The sequence below is a fragment of the Sphaerulina musiva genome (assembly GCF_000320565.1).
Source record: "Sphaerulina musiva SO2202 unplaced genomic scaffold SEPMUscaffold_6, whole genome shotgun sequence".
Classification (NCBI taxonomy): domain Eukaryota; kingdom Fungi; phylum Ascomycota; class Dothideomycetes; order Mycosphaerellales; family Mycosphaerellaceae; genus Sphaerulina; species Sphaerulina musiva.
The window spans coordinates 1,579,029-1,599,140 of NW_016017388.1; the positions used below are offsets into that span (position 1 = coordinate 1,579,029).

The 20,112-nt window shown below is 52.9% G+C and overlaps 8 protein-coding genes and 1 non-coding gene across 9 annotated transcripts; 4 read left to right on the plus strand and 5 right to left on the minus strand.

Moving 5' to 3' along the window:
- Positions 1 to 648: 648 nt before the first annotated feature.
- SEPMUDRAFT_149939 (impact family protein) lies at positions 649 to 2,846 on the minus strand. The gene has a single exon (XM_016905865.1). It carries the CDS (start codon positions 2,750 to 2,752, stop codon positions 1,847 to 1,849), a length of 906 nt encoding a protein of 301 aa, XP_016760323.1. The 5' UTR covers positions 2,753 to 2,846; the 3' UTR covers positions 649 to 1,846.
- A 181-nt stretch (positions 2,847 to 3,027) lies between these two features.
- On the plus strand, positions 3,028 to 5,406 carry SEPMUDRAFT_149940 (SKIP_SNW-domain-containing protein). The gene is made up of 2 exons (XM_016905866.1): positions 3,028 to 4,821; positions 5,120 to 5,406. Exon 1 carries the CDS (start codon positions 3,033 to 3,035, stop codon positions 4,806 to 4,808), a length of 1,776 nt encoding a protein of 591 aa, XP_016760324.1. The 5' UTR covers positions 3,028 to 3,032; the 3' UTR covers positions 4,809 to 4,821; positions 5,120 to 5,406.
- On the plus strand, positions 5,237 to 6,439 carry SEPMUDRAFT_108984 (uncharacterized protein; the record flags this gene model as incomplete). The annotated part of the gene is made up of 1 exon (XM_016900758.1): positions 5,237 to 6,439. One exon carries the CDS (start codon positions 5,237 to 5,239, stop codon positions 6,437 to 6,439), a length of 1,203 nt encoding a protein of 400 aa, XP_016760325.1.
- A 292-nt stretch (positions 6,440 to 6,731) lies between these two features.
- Positions 6,732 to 7,951, minus strand: SEPMUDRAFT_157023 (ankyrin; the record flags this gene model as incomplete). The annotated part of the gene is made up of 2 exons (XM_016907716.1): positions 6,732 to 7,655; positions 7,774 to 7,951. 2 exons carry the CDS (start codon positions 7,949 to 7,951, stop codon positions 7,105 to 7,107), a joined length of 729 nt encoding a protein of 242 aa, XP_016760326.1. The 3' UTR covers positions 6,732 to 7,104.
- Positions 7,952 to 8,245: 294 nt separating this feature from the next.
- SEPMUDRAFT_t42 lies at positions 8,246 to 8,330 on the plus strand. Its single transcript has one exon. It is a non-coding gene; the product is annotated as a tRNA-Pro (tRNA).
- Positions 8,331 to 8,958: 628 nt separating this feature from the next.
- SEPMUDRAFT_67876 (kinase-like protein) lies at positions 8,959 to 10,174 on the minus strand (the record flags this gene model as incomplete). The annotated part of the gene is made up of 2 exons (XM_016909795.1): positions 10,159 to 10,174; positions 8,959 to 9,878 (listed from the first exon to the last, which is right to left on the minus strand). Exon 2 carries the CDS (start codon positions 9,736 to 9,738, stop codon positions 8,959 to 8,961), a length of 780 nt encoding a protein of 259 aa, XP_016760327.1. The 5' UTR covers positions 9,739 to 9,878; positions 10,159 to 10,174.
- Positions 10,175 to 11,012: 838 nt separating this feature from the next.
- SEPMUDRAFT_149941 (uncharacterized protein) lies at positions 11,013 to 15,078 on the minus strand. The gene is made up of 5 exons (XM_016905867.1): positions 13,583 to 15,078; positions 13,168 to 13,518; positions 12,862 to 13,105; positions 11,681 to 12,460; positions 11,013 to 11,611 (listed from the first exon to the last, which is right to left on the minus strand). Exons 1-5 carry the CDS (start codon positions 14,678 to 14,680, stop codon positions 11,313 to 11,315), a joined length of 2,772 nt encoding a protein of 923 aa, XP_016760328.1. The 5' UTR covers positions 14,681 to 15,078; the 3' UTR covers positions 11,013 to 11,312.
- A 463-nt stretch (positions 15,079 to 15,541) lies between these two features.
- SEPMUDRAFT_149942 (uncharacterized protein) lies at positions 15,542 to 17,336 on the plus strand. The gene is made up of 3 exons (XM_016905868.1): positions 15,542 to 15,996; positions 16,073 to 16,781; positions 16,883 to 17,336. Exons 1-3 carry the CDS (start codon positions 15,721 to 15,723, stop codon positions 17,260 to 17,262), a joined length of 1,365 nt encoding a protein of 454 aa, XP_016760329.1. The 5' UTR covers positions 15,542 to 15,720; the 3' UTR covers positions 17,263 to 17,336.
- A 322-nt stretch (positions 17,337 to 17,658) lies between these two features.
- On the minus strand, positions 17,659 to 19,936 carry SEPMUDRAFT_134104 (uncharacterized protein; the record flags this gene model as incomplete). The annotated part of the gene is made up of 1 exon (XM_016902607.1): positions 17,659 to 19,936. Exon 1 carries the CDS (start codon positions 19,843 to 19,845, stop codon positions 17,659 to 17,661), a length of 2,187 nt encoding a protein of 728 aa, XP_016760330.1. The 5' UTR covers positions 19,846 to 19,936.
- Between the last annotated feature and the right edge of the window lie 176 nt (positions 19,937 to 20,112).

Genomic DNA, 20,112 nt, shown 5'->3' on the forward strand with positions numbered 1-20,112 from the left:
GATAGTATGTATGTAGGTACTGGCTGGCACATACCATAGTTACACGGTTGCACTGCACTGAACCTACCTACCTACCTAGCTTAGGCAAAAACGATTTCCCCGGGTATGTAAGGTATATACCTTCTTTTTGTCGTAGGCGGGGTGCAGTGGGGTGTGGGGGGCTGCTCACATCTGATTGAGACGAGATGATACAGCATTTATGCATTGTATGTATGTATGTATCAGTATCCTCGGACGGGTTGGACCTAGTCGTCGTCGATGAAATGGACGGACGGACGAGGTATCTACTACGGTACGGTATGGTACGGTACTACCTTTGGGCGGAGAAGGGATGCTTGTATGTATGTATGCGTGCGTGCGTGCGTGCACGTGTGCTGGGCTGGGCGGTGCTGTACGGTGCGGTGCTGTGCGGCGCTGGGCTGGGCTGGGCGGTGCGGTGCTTGTGCTGTGCGGTGCTGGCTTCATTGTCGGAGTCTAATGAAAAAAACAGATGAAAGTACAGGATAAAAAGAGAAAGTAAAGAAAAGAAAATGGGTTGCAATTGCTCGATTAGGAGAATTGTTTGGCCAAGGGCGCGAATATGCCGAAGCGAACTGTAGTGTAGTCTGCAGTGATTTCACACTCGTCACACACTTCATCTAGAGTAGTGGGTAAAGAAAAAATCAATAAGTGCACATGAGAGACAGAGAAAAAGAGGAGTCGCCTCTAGATACAACGGTCGGTGAAACAGAATGTCATGTCGCATTTTTTGTTGTTCTTTTTCGTATCCACCATTCATGTGTTGTCCCCCATTCATCACCACTTATCGTGCGGCGAATGGACGGGCTTTTCGCTCCTTACGGGGGCATTGCACGCACCGGTCTTGCTCGAGATGGCTGCTTCTTCTTCTTCTTCTTCTTCTTCTAACTTCCAAAGGTGGTATGTATTCAAGAAGCATGCATGGGCTTGGCTAGCAGAGTTCGCAGTGGCAATTGCCAATTGGTGCCTTGCATGCAAGTATGTAGTTTGTCGCCGGCGGCCACATGATTCTCCCGTCTGGTCGCTATCAATCAATCTTTTTCAGCTGAAGTTTGATAATGCATCCATCCATTCATCCTCTCTGTAAGGTATCTACCGAGTTGTACAATGTCAATGTACCTCACCACGTGATTGGCACATGGTCTTCCTACAGGAGGACCTTGGAGGTTTCGAAGCATAGAAGCCGGCTCCACCGATACAGAGTTGTTGGTCCTGGTCAGGAAGGCCGAAGCGTCCAATCGAAGTGTCGCAATCGAGCCTGCAGCCCTGTACGGCGCAAACGAGAAAAAAGTGAATCTCGTGGAGTTTCGCCGGAAGTCACTATAGAGTTTGAGGAACAGGCCAGACCCACGTGCCATGCGGTTCTCATGCCAGAAAGAAGTCCAATTTCACGGAGGGATTCATGCACCTCCTTACTATGTAACGTTTGGTTACTGTAGGTACCTCCTAGGTACCTGGCCTGGCCTGGCCTGGCACGCAGCGCAGCGCAGCCGCGGCTGGACTGCTGATACTTTGAGTATAACCAGCTTGTCACGTGTAACACTGTCCGCGAGGCTTGCGCACGGCAGTTCTTCCAACACCTACGGGCATCTGTAGCATTCGATTTCCAGAAGTCGGACTGTCATTCGCAGGCTCGCTCTGTAGGTGGTACCCCGGAAGAGATTCTCCAACTCGTTTCAGATCCAGCCCGTGCTGTATTTTATCCGTGATCATAAACGATCGGGTTCACAGCAGAGTATTGAAGGACCAGCTCGTGCGCCGTGTATGTACATGGCAGGCCACAAGTTCAATACGAATAGCCGATCGGAAAAGATTAACAGAGGATATTTCACCTCTTGTTGTTGTTGTTGTGGTTCTTCTTCTTTCCCCCATCCTTGCCAGTGCTCCCGTCAGCAACGAATCCACCTTTGACCACAGCATCCCTAGCAGCTTGGTTGATCAATCGGAAGCGATCCGGACCAAGCTTGACACCGCCATACCATCTACTGACCACGACCATCACATTCCACGCTCCCATCAGCTCCAGCAAGTGCAAGAGTCTGCCTCCAGCTGCATCCTCGCCATCGTCATCACAGTCCTGGAACTGCACCCCATTTTCACCACGTATGCGCCAAGCTGTGATGTTATGTGTGGCTTTCCCAACTTTCTTGTCGGTAGCGAGCAAATGCGCCAAGAATGACTTGGCCTCGTCCACACTGGATACTGCTGCAGCGCGAGCGATGAAGACGGACTTTTTTTCCGTAACCACATCCGATTCACTCCAGAGTGGCGGGTCGCCTAATTTTGTTATGGGCTGATTGGAAGAGTCAGAACGCGTCCATTCATCCTGGTGGAGGGAATCGTCCTGATGCTGACCGTTCGCTTCAACAGCTTGTTGTTGCGCGTCCTTTGAGCTCTGGTCCAGGCCGAGCTGCTGAAGCCTCTGATTGGACTCCTCAATGAGGTCAAAGATGCATGGTGCGCCGGGAGAATATATTTCTGCCAGTATCGAGCGGACCAGATCAACGATGGAATTCCCTTCGCCTTTGGCTGTATCGTGGCCAACGTGCTGCGTGCCAAGGATGGAGGGAGGAGCATCGGGATAATCGGGAGCAAAATCGACCCGAAGAGAGATGTTAGGTTGAGAAGGTAGAGTCAAGGCATATATGTTCGACGTCTCTCCTAGACATGTGATGGTTTCGTCTCCGTAGATGGCATTGATAGAGTTGACCTCCTCGAGCAGTTCTTCTGACATGATTTGCGCGGAGAATCAAATAAATCCAGTACTGGCTCCAGTACTGGGCCCCATATTATGCTTGTAATTCTGTTTGCTTGTCTTCCTGTGTTTCTAAAAGTGCAGACCTTCGGTGATGATGGAAAGTGTTGTGAGTGAATGTTTCACTATGGAGGCAGAAACGAGTCATGCAAGCAGAAAGAAGGCGGCGGAAGTTCCCGGTCGCGTCGATTTTCCCGACGACCACTCTCACGACTGACCGAACCACCACATCTCTTGTACAGCCTGCTCACCACCTACCATGTCGCGCACATCCATACTCGGCTCGCTGCCAAAGCCCAAATACAGCGGCGAAGATGAGGAACTGCCGACTCATACCCAGCAGAAAGGGCCCAAAGTGATCGCAGCGCGTGAACTCGAATCGTCACAGTTGACCGTGAAACGAAGTGGACCACCAGCATATGGACAGCGTGCGGGATGGAGACCGCGAGGGGCGGAGGACTTTGGCGATGGAGGTGCCTTTCCGGAGATCCCAATGGCTCAGTACCCGCTTGATATGGGAAGGAAGAACATGCCATCGAGCTCGAATGCGCTGGCGCTGCAGGTCGACCGGGAGGGCAAGATCAAGTACGACGCCATTGCGAGACGCGGCCACAGCGAAACACGTATCGTGCACGCAAGCTTCAAGGACTTGATCCCGTTACGGCAGCGAGCTGATGCGGGAGAGATTAATTTAGAGAAGCCCAGTGAGGAGGAGGTGGAGGCCACGAAGCAGAGGACACAATTAGCGTTGCAGGGCCTGGTCAGTGGAGCTTTGGCAGCACAAAAGCCGAAGAACATCAAAGGCACGAGTAGGGCCGAACCCACGTTCGTCCGTTATACACCTGCAGATCAGATGGGCGACAAGAGCAAGAAGCAGGACCGCATCATAAAGATTGTGCCGAGGCAGCAGGATCCTATGGAGCCACCGAAGCACAAGATCAAGAAAGTTCCCCGGAAAGATCCGTCTCCTCCGCCTCCTGTCATGCATTCTCCGCCTCGCAAATTGACCGCCGAAGACCAGGAAAACTGGAAAATCCCACCGCCAGTGTCAAATTGGAAGAACGCCAAAGGATATACTGTGCCACTCGATAAGCGATTAGCTGCAGACGGCCGGGGACTGCAAGACGTGACGATCAACGACAAATTTGCACAGTTTGCCGAAGGCTTGCACACGGCAGATCGACATGCAAGAGAAGAGGTTCAACAGAGAGCGAAGATGCAGCAGAGATTAGCGGAGAAGGAGAAAGAGGCCAAAGAGGAGAACTTGCGCCAACTCGCAATGAAAGCACGTGCGGACAAGCAGGCAGCGATGGCGCAAAGGCGTGGCTCTGATCGTGGCCGATCGAGAAGCAGATCGGTGGACAGCAGATCCTCTTATTCATCATATTCTTCGCGAAGCAGGAGCGGGAGCGGGAGCAGGAGCAGAAGTCGCGGTGGCGGCCGCGACGATGGCGACAGGGAGCTGAGAGCGCGTGAAAAAGCACGAGCTGAGCGGAAGAGAGAAGCCAAGGATGAGCTCCGAAAGAAGAACATGGGACACGAGCGTAGAGTGCAGATGATGGCACGAGAACAAAATCGAGACATCAGTGAGAAAGTGGCGCTGGGCTTGGCAAAGCCGACGCAGAACAAGGAAGCAATGTACGACTCGCGGTTGTTCAACCAAAGCTCTGGACTTGCGGCCGGGTTCAACGAGGATCAAGCATACGACAAACCTCTGTTCGCGAGCCGTGATGCATTGAACTCCATCTACCAGCCACAAGCGGGGGATGATGACGGGGAAGACGAGGGCGAGACGTTGGAGAAGATTCAAGGCACGAAGCGCTTTGATGGTCTTGGGCGGGCACCCAAGGAAGGCTTCAAGGGTACAGACACTGCTGAGGCGAGAAGTGGACCTGTACAATTTGAGCGCGATCGCGGCGATGATCCTTTTGGCGTGGAAGCCATGATTGCCGAAGCATCAGAAAAGGCCAGCAAGCGAGCAGCAGAAGAGGAGGCTGGTGGTCGGAGCAAAAAGGCTAGAGTGGACGATGATTAGGTATGGATGAGAGGTAAGTAGACCTCAGTATGTCTAACGCGAATCTAAGCCCGATCCACTGAGTGCCTCTTGAACTTTTGCTGTTGCTGGTTGCTGGGCGACCCACACTCGTAAAGTGCACATCGAAGCTTTTGCTCGCCAGTCCGTTCCGTCGACTTCCTCTCTGAGTCTGCATCATTATAGATTGCGTGCCTGGGGGTCCACGTCTGCACCGCATCGTGAGTTTCTCGAAAACGCTACTCGCTTCATTCACTTGTCCCAACTTTGCCGCGCATAATACTAGCTTGGCAAGCTAATGCACATACCCGCAGCTCTGTTTGTACTTCTCAGTACGACATCTCAAGAATCCAAGTTAAAGGCATCGAGCCTGCGAACTCTTTGACGACTGAGCGTCTACAGAGTTGACCCTTCAGGACCGAACGCGCGAGATGGCACCTTTTCTTCGAGCTCCGCGCAGACTCATGGACCGCACCAGCACTACGATGAGCGATGCCCGTATACAGCCAGAAGCGAGTCTCATTGCAGTACTCCCCGACACATCCACCACAACCGCTTTCGGCACATCTGGCAACCTCCAACTGTCACCATTGACGAACACCCTTTTCCAAGCATATGCCACCAGTTCCGCTACCTCTACATCAAAGGCTGAAGTCGTCCCAGACGGTATCCCCGAGTTTACGCACAGTGCAGTCTGGATCCTCGCGGGTGGTCTCAGCTTTGGCTTCGTCGCTGCCATTTGTCTATTTCTCATCGAATTCTATCCGCGTCATTCTCGTGGTGGTGGTAGTAGTAGAAGTAGAAGTAGCAGCGTCCAGTTTCAGAGGAAGAAAAAGCGTGAGTACTATGAGGTGCCTCAGGTGGACATTGAGCTGGATTCATACGGTACCAGTCGCGCATCGGGCACGCCGGATTGGCAGAAAAGCTGGCCACTTGCGGCGAATGCGGATGAGCATGAAGAAGAAGATGTTGAGGGTGAACCCATGCTTCGAAGGAGGAGGAGAAGGAGGAACAGGAAGCCGAGGAATCTGAGCGTCGATACAAGCGTGCAGTACAGTGGCTTGGGCATCGCTGTGCCTGATGAGAAGCCACCTCCATCTCGGCCAGAGAGTGCTCGCTATGCAGAGTACAGTGCATCTCCAAGTTCTTCGATCAGCAGTCCTCAACTTCAGCTTCGGCATTGGACGCCTCTCCCGATGACTGAAATGGCTCCCCTAACGACAGCTCGAGAACCGTACTATAATCAACCTCACGATGAGGCCGAGCTCGCTTGGGACGAAATCTCACTGTCGCCCAACTCAAGTCTCCCCACGATACGCCTCCGTTCCCCAACGATGCTGCGCAAAACGATGAATGATAAGAGGAAGCAACCAAACATTTCCCAACAGCAGCAGAAACGAGCTACCGATCTCGAATCCGGATTTTTCGAGCCACCTCCCAACTCGAGCAGAGCAAGACATTCGACTCTCAGTCTCTGGTTGGAAAAAGGTGAAAATGCAATCGACTATGTGGCTACGAAGCTGGCCACGATCATGTACGAGCAGGTGAAAAATCCGGAGGAAGGGTTGTTGTTGCCTGTGAGGGATTGCGAGAGGGAGAGGAAAAGCGATGGGGTAATGGTGGGGATTTCTTGAGTCTTGGGATTTGGCTTGGTTGGAGCGGGAAGGAAAGATTGGAGGACTGGATGTAAGTGTTATGAGGTCTGCAGTTTTTGGAAAAGATGAGGCTGGGGAGCATGTTGCAAACTTGGGTCTATCAGAGGTTGTAGGTGACCTGGCCTATAAATTCGATGCTACCGCTAACGTGGAGAGGTCGTATAGGGAAGTCCATTGGAAGAAAAATAGCTTGAATGGTAGATCGGAAAGAGACAGAGTAAGCTTTACGCTTGACCACGAGGATCAGTTTTCACGCACTTGCATGATTTTTGGTGTTATGTCTGCTTTCTGTAGACTGGATGTACCCTAAATGGCATATAAGAGGATTTCTCGCGAGTCCTGTTTGTATCTCCTGCCACATCTCTGCTGTTATCCGGCTGTTTCTGTCCCCTGGGCTTGCCCTTGATCGGTGGCGATACACGGCCCCAATGCTGCATCGCTAGTTGATCACAAGCGCTATGCAAAATTCATTCTGCGGGTCCACTTCGCAGTGTCTTCGATAGTCACTTGTCGTTTCCAACAAACCTCCCCTCCACTTCGCGGCGGCCAATATCGCACCTTATCCCTCATGCGAAAGAGCCCAATGCAAGCCTACAGAACCAAAGCGTCTCACTCCTGAACTTGTTCCACTTCCCCACCGACTTTCAAGAAACCCCTTGATGACCCCCCTGCCCCCCAACTACATCCTCCACCCCAAAAAGCCTCAAAAGGTCCCTCCTCTGAAACATCTGCGCACTCTCAATCGCATTCGGCTGCCCCGCGGCCAAATCCGCGCCTTGCTCCGCCAGATACTTCACAATATCTCCATATCCTTTAAACACCGCACCAGCGACTATACTCTGTCCGCGATCATTCAGAATATCCAGCTCAGCGCCTTTTTCTACGAGCATTTGTACGGTGGACATGTGGCCGTGATAGGTCGCGAGCATGAGTAGTGTGTCGCCTTTGTGGTTGGTGAGGTTCACGGGGATGCCGGCGGAGATGTATTGTTGCAGAGAGGCGGTTTGGCCGGTGCGGGCGAAGTCGAAGAGCTTGGTGGCGAGGTCGAGGGCTTCGGGAGGGAGTTGGGAGGTTGCTGCTGCTGATGAGGAAGAAGAAGAAGCAGGCTTGGCTGGGGGAGATGTGGTGGTGGTGGTGTCTGCTGTAGAGGAGGGGTTTTGGAGTTGTGGAAGGCCCATGATTGGTGATGCTGTTGCTGTATGGTGTGGTATAGTATAGTATAGTAGTATAATCAGAAAGAAGAACAGGAGAATACAGACCGTGTAGAAAATATGTTGTATAAAGCAATGAATGCTCTGTACAGACTAACATACATGTATTTGTGAGTGAGTGCAGCTCGAACAATGAATGGATGTCACTGGTGAGGTCATCGGAAGATGATCCGTCGCCACTCGTTTTATCCGACGGCCTCAATATATTCATCCGTCGAGATCGCTTATTAGCGCTTTGGTTTCTCGCCATCTCTCTCTCGCTCGCTCGCTCGCTCTTCATTGCTGAGCAGGTAATTCATTAATACTTCGGCCTCAATCCAACCTCGCTCGGACACTCGTCTCTAGCAGTAACATAAAAGGACTGAATTCGCCGCTATCCCCTACGAGGACTAAGCGTTGGTGGTATGGAGTTGACTTATTCCCGTTACATATAACATCTACCGCCTGGAGGCACGTCTCGCCAGCTGATGGCATACGCCTACATGCGTTGCTTTTCTGGTGATTGTTGAGAAGCATCATATTCGTTAGTAGCCCCACGAACAACATCCAATCACAAACTCAAAATGAGGTGCACGGCTTAATGGTCTAGTGGTATGATTCTTGCTTTGGGTTTCACAATCACAATTGCAAGAGGTCCTTGGTTCAATTGTAAGTTGCCTTGTCTGCTCTTCCCGAGGTCGATCATATTCTAACCATCTGCAGCCGAGTTGAGCCCGTACAAGTCTTCTTTTTGTGCTTTTTTTTTGATGATGATTATGATTCTGTAAAAAGTGATTTCCCATTTGGCATACAGGTTGTATTGATGTTACACACCGACTGCCTTTTCACAGACGATCTGTTTTTTTTTGAAGCTCACGCACACCCTGGTACGCATAACAGCCTGATGATATTACAACTACTGGCGACCATTAGTAACCTCCAGCTATTCAACAGCTCAGAGGAGAGATAAACGAGACCGGGCTTTCAGGTGACTCTTCTGGTTGGCTCTAGATACATGTAGATAAGCTGTACATAACATATGAGTACGAAATTTCCGCTCTGCAAAATCCTTGACGACCGCGGCAATGTGAGGCTTTATGGATGGATGCATAAGAAGAGGTCAAATATCTACTACGGCAGAAAAGATATGGGCTGGATTCAGTTTGAAACGGGAATGAAAGAGAGTAAAAATGGATAATTCAGTCAGTTAAATGAATATGAATATGAGTTTGAATTTGAAAACGAATTGCCTAATCCCACCACCAGTTAGTTTAGTACATCAAGTCACATACCATAGACGCAACAAGCTTACCTCGGTGGATATGCCCAATTCCTCGGATCCTCCAAGTTGTCTCCCCGTAGAATCAAGTTATCCCTCGCCTTCCTCATACGACTCACCGTATCCAGGATTCCATTGTGACGTTCCTCAAAACAGGCAGAAGCTCTCTTTGAAGGGTTCACGCGAAGACAGCTATAGACGATGTCCTTCAAGCCATGCTCCATCGACAAATTGAGAAGCTCCTCGTTTGCTCCTGTTCGCCAGGTTCGGTCTTCTCGGATACTCTGTTGGACGGCGACGTAGTAGAGGACTTGGCCCGCGCTGTAAATATCCGAGGCCGGAGTGCTTTTGGCGCCGACGTCGAACCATCCGATCCGTGCGCTTTGCCAGAGATCGCACAGGGCTTGCTGCTCTGGTGCGAGCCATCCGATAGTTCCAGCGCCGGCTCTGGGGTTGGGGTCGTTCAAGAGTTTGGCGTGGCCGAAGTCTCCGAGGACGAGGGTTGGCATTCCTCCGACGAGCTTGCCTGCGGACCAGGACAGGAAGAATTGCTCAGGTTTGAGGTCTCCGTGGACCACAGCCTGGTGATTCTTGTCTTGTGTATATATCCCGTCGTGGTCGTGTCGGAGGCCGTGGTGGATGTATGCCAATATCTCGAACATCTGGACGACGATGTGGTATAGGAACAGGCGAGGAGTTGGGACGTTGCGGTGAACGTTCCAGAAGGAGATTTGCCCGTTGAGGTCGCCTCCTGCGCAAAATTCCATGTATATATAGAATCTGCCGGGTGCATATTGGTCCTCGTACATTGCGTGCACCACTACAATGTTCGGGTGTGCAGGTATAAGGTTCTTTGCAAAGTCCGCATCGCAAGGGACTTTGAAAGCACGCGTTCCGTCGGACTTGTGACGATTGAGCTGGTCAATCCTCACTGCGTGCGAGTGCTTTACTACAAAGAGTTTACCATTAGCTCTGGATCGTTTCACCGAAACCTCACCTTCTGCTCCGGCGTCAAGCTTTCTCTCGTAAACAACGTCGTAATCCTCGTGGGGCGCAGGCTGATATCGGGACGCGCGCTCTTCTTCTAGATTGGTGATGGTCGATTGGGGGGTATTGCCAGCAATCTGTCGAGCTCGGGCGAACTTGGCAAACGTGGTGGCCAAAAGAGACAGCGGCATGATGTCGGCTTGGGGATCTGTGTTGTAGTGATGTAGGCAGGGGCGACTTACAGATATACTTGTCCAGCAAGTAGTTTGGTATGGGTCGCGTATAGGTCAAGTTCGAATTGTTTCGGATGGATAGCACCAGTGTGAATATATGTATAGCAAAGATGATGCAAGTACGAGTATGCGAGCACTGATGCTATACCGGGTGTGGTCAAGGATGATGGAGAACAGAGACGAGAAGGGGTGTCCTGGGGATTTATATATTCTCCAGGCCTAGGGGAAAAGCACCAGGAGCGCATAGCTGTTTGTGTCTCTGCTTTGTCTTTGCAACAATGAGACTTTATGCTCGACAATGTCTCATTGTTCGTGATGAGACCAGGGAAGAATGGTGGCATTGTCTGCACAAAGGCTTCGTGCGAGTTCAATGGCGCGCTATCACATCTCTTGTAAGCGTGGACTCAGTACAATCGCATTCTTGGACACTTCAACAAAGCCTCTCTGCCCGAAAAATTAGTCCAGGATAATACCACAACGGACCAAACGGCATCGCTGATACTGCCTTACCGTATTGCGATGGTGGAGATGCCTCAGACTTCATCGCATCCATCACAGCCCCTGTTAAGCAAGCACCAGTCCAGTCCGTCCACCAGCGTCAGACACACTTCGCCTGCGCCGTCTCTCTGCCAAATGGAAAGCGGGTATTCAGTGGTTGGCAACGTCGAGGGAGGCCACTTGCGGGAGGATTTGAGACAGGCTCGTCTTCTGGTGTGATCTGAGCGATATAACACACACAGCTTTCGATATCGGAACCTCCATCGAACTTATGCTGCGCTATAAATCTCGTCATGTCAGTATCAGAACAATAAGAGCATGCCTGACCGAGGGGGGAATTTTCCCCAGCCTTCCATCTATTCTCTGTTGAAACAATACTCCGCCAAGTGTCTCAAAAGCAATGTCTTCGGACCTATTTCCGCCCAATTCACGATTGGATCATGCGCCTAGGTGTATACGTTCCTCGCATTTCTACTGGTTCTGACACAAACTCTGAAACGCGGTGATATCGGGTTAGGAATGTTCTCCATCAGCACAATCCAGGCATTATCAACCACTGAAATGCTCATGGCCGATCCGTATATCAGCATGACAAATGTTCTCATATTCCCACGAAATAGGTCACCATCTCAAGGCCTCGTTTCCACTCATTTCATCCCATGATTCTATTTCCCATGCCCACCTCCCCCTAACGCATCCGGCAGGTTGATACTGCTAATCCTATTCGCCAGCGAGAGTCCCACAGCATCGATGGCTCCTTTGGGACTTCTCAACGAGATCTCCTGGCTTGCGCCCTGCCGTCGAAAGAGCTTGATATCCGTGCTACTATACAATCCACCGGAGCCTTGAAAAGCTTCAGCTTCTTGCACGTAGATTCGACTCCAGATGAGCGCGTTGTACCAGCCGATGGCTACCGCTGTCCAGGAGAAGTTGACAGGGCCTCCGGCTGCTGGTCTGATATCTTCTATTGTCGATGTGTCAGTCGTCATATTGAGTGCGGGAGCGGACGAGAAGTGGGTGACGTTGTGCTTACCTTTAGAGCTGAGATGACCTTGTCCATCGGTTCCATGTGCGGCTTGCGAGCTGCGGCTGCTTTCTGCGGAGTGGCGGGTGAATTGGGCGGATTGACGGGCTTCTCGTCTGCTGCTGGGTTGGGTTTCTGGAGCTGTTGTGGAAAGGTTTGCATGGTGCTCTTGTCGAGGAGCAGTGATGGGAGTGAAGCCAAGTGGGGATTTCTCGGCCTCTTCAATGACGTTAAGTATGGCATCGAGCGGTAGCTGCGTGGACCAGTTTGCTAGCCACTGCTCGGAGGGGAGAAAGGTCTGAGACGTGGTGACTGGCGTGAGGGTGCTCAGGCTGGTAAGTGAAGGGTTTCGTGAGGTTGAGACACGCAACGCTGCTGCTGGCTGTTTTCCACGTGCTTTGTCGCTGAGACGTGCAGGACTGGCGGCGATAGTGTTGTCTGTAGCACTGCAGGTGCCTTGACTGGAGTCAGCAGTGGACTTTTCGCTGACTTCTGCGTCGGTCTCTTCGTCTTCATTGTCTTCATGGTTATCATCATGGTTATCATCATTGTCATCGTCGTCGCCTATCGTGAACTGGCTATCCTCTGGAACCTCGGCGAGCGAGGACGTCCGGAGTGGAGCGGGTCTACGCATACTGTCGATTGAGGAGCCGCGTGAGGTATCGCCACGATCTTTGCGCTCAATCGCTTGACGTTCGAGTTCGGCCTGCGCGCCCTCGACGGTGAGGTCGCGTAGTGCTGTGAAGCGCTTTTTACTTGCAACAAGTACTTTGACGAATTGTGGGTTTTCTGTGGTCGCTATGGAGTTAGTGACCAGGACCAGATGGGAAGGTAGTACAGAGGACAAAGAGAAGAACACGGTCCACCTAGTGTGCACGTATTATTACTACCAAAGAGCAAGACAAGATGCACAAAGTACACGACTTGCCTGCGAGCTCATCCCCTCGACAGCAACCTCCCGTACACCTCCAGTCTCGTCTCGAACACCGCCACAACAAGTCAACTCTGGACCGAGGTTCGCTCGCATGAAGTCTTCCACGGGTAGCAAGCCTCCCTTCTGGCTGCTCCGCCGCTCCGCTAAGCTCAACGCCACGTCCATCCTCGCAGGTTGCTGGCGCTGGCAGACCTCGCTGGAAGTGCATAGCTCGGCGTAACAGAAAGCGCGGGCGAAGAAAATGATGTGAACTTACCGCGTGAGTGATTGTCCAGTATGGCGTAGCAGGCGTCAAGCACCTTCTTCAAAATCAGGTGATTGCTCTCGTTCCTGAGACAGAAGCCAGGCGCGGACACGATGTCGAAGAGATTCATCACCTTGGAAGAGGTGGCGCGCTGCAGGTTCTTCGCATAAGGAGCCACGTTCTTGATGATGTCGAACAGCGCGGGATACACGGGCTCGAGACGCCCTTTGGACGTTGTGATGAGAAGGTGTATTGACTTGACGCGAATCAGCAAAAGAGCACGGGCAGCGATCGAGACCTGAGGGGGGAAAGACATACGCATATCAGGAAATCAGCATATGAGCCACGGAAATTCTCTACTCGCATCACCGGCGGCAAGCTGCCCACGTGGAGAAATGGCGTATTCAGCTTCGAAGTGAAGGCGGTCTCGGCGCTCAAGGACTGGATCACGAAAATGGCCATGCGCATCACGCCTTGTTTCATCTCGTCGCCCACGGAATCTCGTGCGTAGTACAAGAGCACGACGAGATAGTCCATGCCGACCTTGGTCTCGCATAGGTAACGTCGGAAGCGCTTGTTGCACTGGATGAGCTCCCAGAGGAAGCTGATCATTTCAGTGGCGTGGTGGACGGCATTGCTCTTACCGATGCTGAAGTTGCTCGCTGTTAACTACTGATGGTCAGCATATGATACATGATGGATACCTGCAAGATTGCCATTCCCCTCTACTTACTGGTTGTGAGATGACCACATTGGTGCCGTGGTGGATGAATTGGAAATCATCTGGTCGGAACAGCGCGCCGATCGATGATCTGAATCCATTCTTGCCCTCTGGCGGGATGTAAACCATTGCAACCAACAAGAACTGGACGCAGTTGAGGACCAGGAGCTTCTTATTATCCCGGGCTCCCTGCCAGCCGCTTGGCATGCTCCACAAATTGGGGTTGAATCTCATGACCGTGTTCAGACACGAGCAGTTGATGGCGTTGACGACGCGCTTGTCCACCTTGGTGGTGAGGTATGTGAGCACTTTGTTGTTGGCGACCGCTACTTGATCAGGCCTCATATAGAGAGGGCTGCTCGTCAAGGTCAACAGGAACCTGACGAGCTCGTACTGATTACGCTCATGCTCCGCAGTACACTTGGGATCGCTGCTACATCCAATGCCAGTCTTCCACACCTTCAGCTCGTATCCTCTGCCAGATAGTCTGTTCTCGTCCCGCAGTGCCGGGAGAGTCAAGCCTCTCCAGAAGAAATAGTCGATCACGAGACTGAGGAGCGTCTCGCCGAGCGGCGGGCCAATTTCCTTGTGCTGGTCGGCTTTCTCGTACAGCCTGCTGGGTTCCAGGCCGTCGAACAGCTGAGTGGGGGCGTCGCGCTTGTCGTCCCATTTGAGGTATTGTGGCTTTCTCGGTTGCCAAAAGAATCGATCGTACCAGTCCCTCAGATGCTCGGCCTCGAATATGAATGGCATGATTCTGGTCAGGATGCGCATACAGTTGAGAATCTGGCGGACCACGAGCTCATTGGGTTGCGCGACGTCTTGCTGGAGCCTTCTCAGTTGCGCAACGGCGTTGTACAAGAGTGTTTCCAAGTTGGTCATAGGCGAGCACTGTTCGCCGGGGATCGCTTTGGCACCACCGAGCTCTGAGGCATCGGTGCACGTCAGGACACGCACATCGGCTCCCACCAAGAGATCGAAGACATCGTCCACGCGCTCGGGTACGGTCCAGTAAGTGGTGAAGATGTCGTCGTCTGGCTGCAACACCTTGTCGCCAATGAGCTTGAAGACGCTCTGCTTGAAGGCGATCTTGCTCTCCGACACACCCATCTTTCCCAGCTCTTGGTTTTTGTGGTGGATGTTTCGGGCAGCGCGATCGCGAGAAGTGAAGAATGGAGTGTGAAGCGCGCGAGCGTGCGTGAGTGCGTGCGTGACGTGTCCAGTAGACGTCGGGGTTGGGAGATATGTGTGCCTATCGGTTTACGGAGGCGCTGAAGGCGATCGTCGTTGCCGCCGTCTGGAGCATTGTGGTCGTCGTGCCTGAGCCGGTCGATCTTGTCTGCGGTGGAGGATTGTGCTGGTGCCGGTGCTGCTGCTGCCCTGCCTGTCACCTCGGTGGTATGGAAGTAGGTAGGTACCTGTAGGTGAGGTAAGATGGTAAGGCAACTTCGAAGTGCAGGTCAGTACGTCGCCATTGGATCTGGGACCAGAAGGGAGGAAGAGACGGGAAGAGAAGACTGGAGGCTAAGGTATTTTGTTAAGGTACAGTGGTAAGTGGTAAGTGGAAGGAGGGGTGGACAGGTAAGGTAGGTCAGGTCAGGTCAGGTTAGGTAGGAGGTAGTTCGATCCCCCGGAGCTACGCTGAAGAAGGCTGAAGCTTAATAAAAAAATACAACACCGGGACGACGGAGACGGGGACGGTGAGAGCCTGAGAAGGCTGAGAGGGAGGACGAGAAGCTGTGCCAAGACACCACTGCCACCTCCCTCTCCCAACGGGCATCAACACCTCACCGCACCGCACCGCATCCCATCACCGCTACCTTACTCACTCACTCACTCACTCTGCTCCTGTGACCTCCGCCCCGCCCATGGACAGCAGCACCCGCACTTGACTGAACTGCGGCAACAACAGCGCGCCACCGCCGCCGCCGCCGCCGCTCCGACTGTGGGCAGCAGCAACTCAGTTGGTCGGACTGCGAAAAAGAGTCAGGTAGTAAGGTTCTATTCGAGCACCGCGCCGCTGCCAGTGCCCATCAGCGCTGGCACTCCGCTCCCGCTCGCGCTAGGTGGTAGTCACTCTTCCGACTTCACGCCTCAGGTTGTGCTTGATTCTCGTTCATCAGTATTATCGCAATCCACTGTGCCCCCATATGTCTCTGTACTCCACACCGGACGAGGCCAAGGCGTCCCATCCGGGCGTCAAGGATGCAAAGCACTACGAGCGCATCTACGACCTCTTGCAGCAGAGCAAGCAAGCCCTTCTTGACAGTGCTCTCGAGAAGGACTACAATGCCAAGAACAGTCTCACTCCGACGATGCTCTTCGTCAGCATTCTTGTGCACAATGGGATGCATCCGGACACGGCAGAAGCCGTCGCTGCAATGATCTGTAAGACGTTGAAACTCGGCACCGTCGAGAATATTCAGGTTTGTGGAAAAACACTCTCCCTTGCACAGTTTTCCTTTTCGCTAGTCTGCCAACTTACACTCTCCTTCACATTAGCGATGCAAGGCTGCAATCATGGTATGCGTCCTTCCACAAGGGCGGGAGTCGCGTGACGCGTTCCACAACTTGATGATCGCACTATCCATTAGTTCCGAGGATGTTTTGTGGACGGACGATGAAGTGAGTGTGGATGCAAATGGCCAGAACATACGGCCACCCAGTCCTCATACCACACGTCTTAGGGGGCTTCGCCTGGTCGCCAACATACTGAGGTCCGTATTGGAAGAAGTTCCCGCTGACACCCCTCCGTACAAAGACTACGCGCGGGAGGACGACAGCCCCCTCTCCATTGCGTGGATGTTGCAGCGCCTCATCATGCATTTGGTCGCGCTTGCTTCCTGCGCCAGTGGGCGTGACCCAGAGGACAAGCAGGCCCAGCTCCACAAGTTCGTCGAATACTGTGCTATGCATTGCAGTCAAGTGTTCATCAAGGCGGAGCTGAGAACACTCAACGAAATCATTACTTATCCAGACCATCGATCACCTGCGCAGCTCAACGAGGAAGAATTGGACAACGCCAACAGCGGCTACCGGGCTGCACTGAATGGCGAATCGATCGTGCCGGAGCGACACGGCGTAGCGAGCAATCGGAACGCTCCATGGCACCAGCTCCCAGCTACCAATGGGATGAGACAGCAGCGAGAACGATCCTCCGCAATACATGCCAGAGCCATGCCGCTCGGCGGCTACTCCTTGACTGATGCAGGTACGTAATGATGGCGCAGACTTTGGTGTCGAGTGGGCCTACCATGCTCTCGAGAGTGCAAAGGTAAGTCTGACCTGAGAGAGCTAATGCATCAAACACAGGCAAACTATGGGACGACGAGACCAGGAGCGCGACGAGAGATGTCATGAAAGAAATGTTCCAGCAATACAAGCCCATCGATGCCGAGGATATCCAAGACATTGATGATCTGGGCTGCATAGTCTGGAAGGACCCCGAGCGCCCAACCCGCAACTACTGGGGCTTCAGCGATGAGGGCCTGGCTGCTATGAGGACGAATCAGAAGGCGGAAAGGGAGAAGAAGACGGCTGTTGCCATGGAGTACGAGGATCTTGATCGGCCACGTGCAACCCGCACTACCGAGATTGAGCGAGCCCGCGACCTTGCCACTCGTGGCCGTGGCGGCAGTGGCGGTCGTGGCGGTCGTGGCCGTGGTGGATATCGCGGCGGACGTGGTTACTAGACTACAGAGTCTTTTGCCCGTAGCGCTCGCTCATAATACTCGCCTTTGAATCAGAATCAGAAAACTTGTTCCATCCCATCTCATCACGTGATGTTCTTTCTGACTTCACCGTAGGTAGCGGACAAGGAGTGGAGTTTCTTTCGTGCTAGACTCTCCCAGAACTTTTCAGCTATTCGTAAGCAGACCAAAGATACAAGCTCGAACATCTTTGAAGATAAAAATGCTTCGTCGTCAAAAAGAGAGATACTTCTCATCATCAATTCGTGGTGCCTATAGATCCGGTCTAGCACGATCATTCCAAATCTTCCTGACCGGCGGCACAGCCTCTTCGTAGCTCATATCAGTCCATTAATGACACTCATACAGATGAACAAGCAAACTGGACACCCTTCCTTCTTATGAGGAAGTAGCCCTCGGTTCAGCGTTTTCTTTTCCCTCCCCTTCCACCTCCTCTACCCCCTTCTCCATTTCCCGCTTCTTTCCATACTTGTACCCATACATCTGGGGAGCGCCGACCCCAACCTCCTGTCGACCCCACTGATGCATCAACGTCCGTGCCATCAATTCACGTTCGCGCTTAGCCTCGTCCAACTTGCCTTTCCAATATTTCTCCCGCTTGCTCAGAACTGACGAGACTTTGGCGTCGAGAGCGGTGTTGACAGATTCGAGATTGTTGAGTTCTGTCTGTAAGGCGTCTCGCTCTGCAGTGACAGTAGCAACGAAGGCTTTCGCTTCGTCACGTTCGACGACTGCCATGTTGAGTTCTGATTGCTTGGCTTCTAGCTCAGTGCGGAGAATCTCCACTTCCTGGGACGATGTATTACTCGAAATTTGACCCTGCGAGCGGAGACGATGAACTTCGGCTTCATGCGCCGTCCGCTGATCTCTCAATTGCTGCTTGAGCTCTTGCATCTGACGTTGAAGATTCGCAGCTAGCTCGACAGCGCGTGTACGTTCATTACTCGTACGCGTCACATCATCTTCGTGCGTGCGTCGAGCGGCGACAAGCTGCTCGCGGATCGCCTTCATCTGATCGTCCGACTCCACCTTGGCAGCTTTGTGGTTCTCAATCTCAGACTTGGACTGCAGTAGCTCTCTTTCGAGTTCGCTGATAGCGGCCTCGTCGTCATGTGCTTGCTGTAGTTCGGTCCGGAAACGCTGTCGCTCAGCATCGTAATGGTCGCGCTCTGCCTCGAGCTCCTCGCGAAGATCGGAAGCTGCCTTTTCAGCTTGGTCTCGACCACGTCTGACAGCTGCCAGGTCTTGCTGGAAGGCTCTGCATTGTCCCTCATGCTCGGTCTGTTGAGCCTGCAGTTGTTTCCGCAACTGCTCAATCTCGGCGTCGTGGCTCTCCTTTTGACCATTCTCCCCCGATCTTGCGAGATCTGTCAACTTCTGCTGGTTAAGCAGTTGTTCTTTCAGCTGACCGAATTCGCGCCTGAACTCGCCATTATGCCGATGGGCCAGCTCCTTCATTTCGATTAGATCTTGCTCGCGACGGGCAGCTTCTGCGATTTGCGATTCATGACTGGTCTTCTCGTGTTTCCGCAACCTCCTCTCCTCGTCCAGCGCATGACCTAGTGCCCCATTCAGGTGCTCCAGCTGAGCACACTTGGCGTCAAGTTGCTGGAACTGAGCCTCCAGCTCCAATCTTGACTCGCTGTCCATTCTCTGGTCATACGTGCCATTGGTGGAGGTTCGCCGCAGCACACTCTCCTCCCTCGACTCGGTGTCTATTCCTAGCTTCTCTTCGGCCGTCGGGCTGGTCCTGCGGGCGAGAACACTTGCATCCTGCGAGGCTGACAGAAGTAGACTATTGCCATCGTCACCGCCAGCATCAGAATCTACTCTGCGTTCCGAAGTGCGCTGCAGCACAGGCGACCGCACGGGAGACCGCACAGGCGAAAGAGTAGGACTCGACGGACGACCAGGACTCCGGCTCCCGTCCTTAGCAGGAGAGTGCTTCTGACTCGCATACGTGTCGCTATGCAGGCTCCTCCCACGCGCCGACTGCTGAAGAAGCTGCCGTGCCGGACTAAGCTCACTGTAGTAATCTTCTACAGTCGGCTGGAGGAATTGCTTGTGGTTTGGAGGAACTGGAGGAGATCCTTCGCCGTCCGTCTGCCACTCCGAGCTGAAGCCTTCCTCGTACTGACTCTTCTCCAGGATAGAGACTTTGGGTGGACTGTTTTCAGGCGTGTGGTCGCTTTGTGTGACGTCTCCCTCGGCTTCTGGATGGTGTTGTCGCGGGACTTCCAGGAAGTCATGCGTCTGCACTTCTTGCTGCTTCAGCTCCTCATTCCGCTCCATGATGGTTTGAGCAATGGTAGTAGCAGGGCCGCCTTTCTTCTTGCTCAACGTTCCTCTTCCTGTGGTTCCTCCTCGCATCCACATGTCCATGTTCTGCGTAAAGTCGCTGGGTCCATCGATGTCTTCCGAGAGCACATGATCGACCTTGGGCTCCGGGATGCGCGTCTCGGTGTCGTCGGGGCCGTCGAGATCGAGCGCGGCGAGATCAAGCGAGTATTCGGAGTCTGGCTGCGAGTCGCGTCGCCAAACGCGTGTTGGCGGGCTCGATTGCATGTTGTTGTCCTTGCTATGATTGCTACTGTCGCGAGAAAGACCAATCAAAACAAACGCCAAACTCCCTCAAACATGCCAAACAATCGAATATGCGTGCGTGGGTGGTGGTGGTGGAAGAAGATGTCCTGCAGCGATATGAAAGTGGACAAGTGCAATGTTTGGAGGACGCGTTGTGAAAGGCTTGGCGCATCCAGCATCTTCGCTGTCATCCACATTCCAAGACATTTCGACCACCTCTTTCTTTCGCCCTTCCCGTCCTCCCTTCAC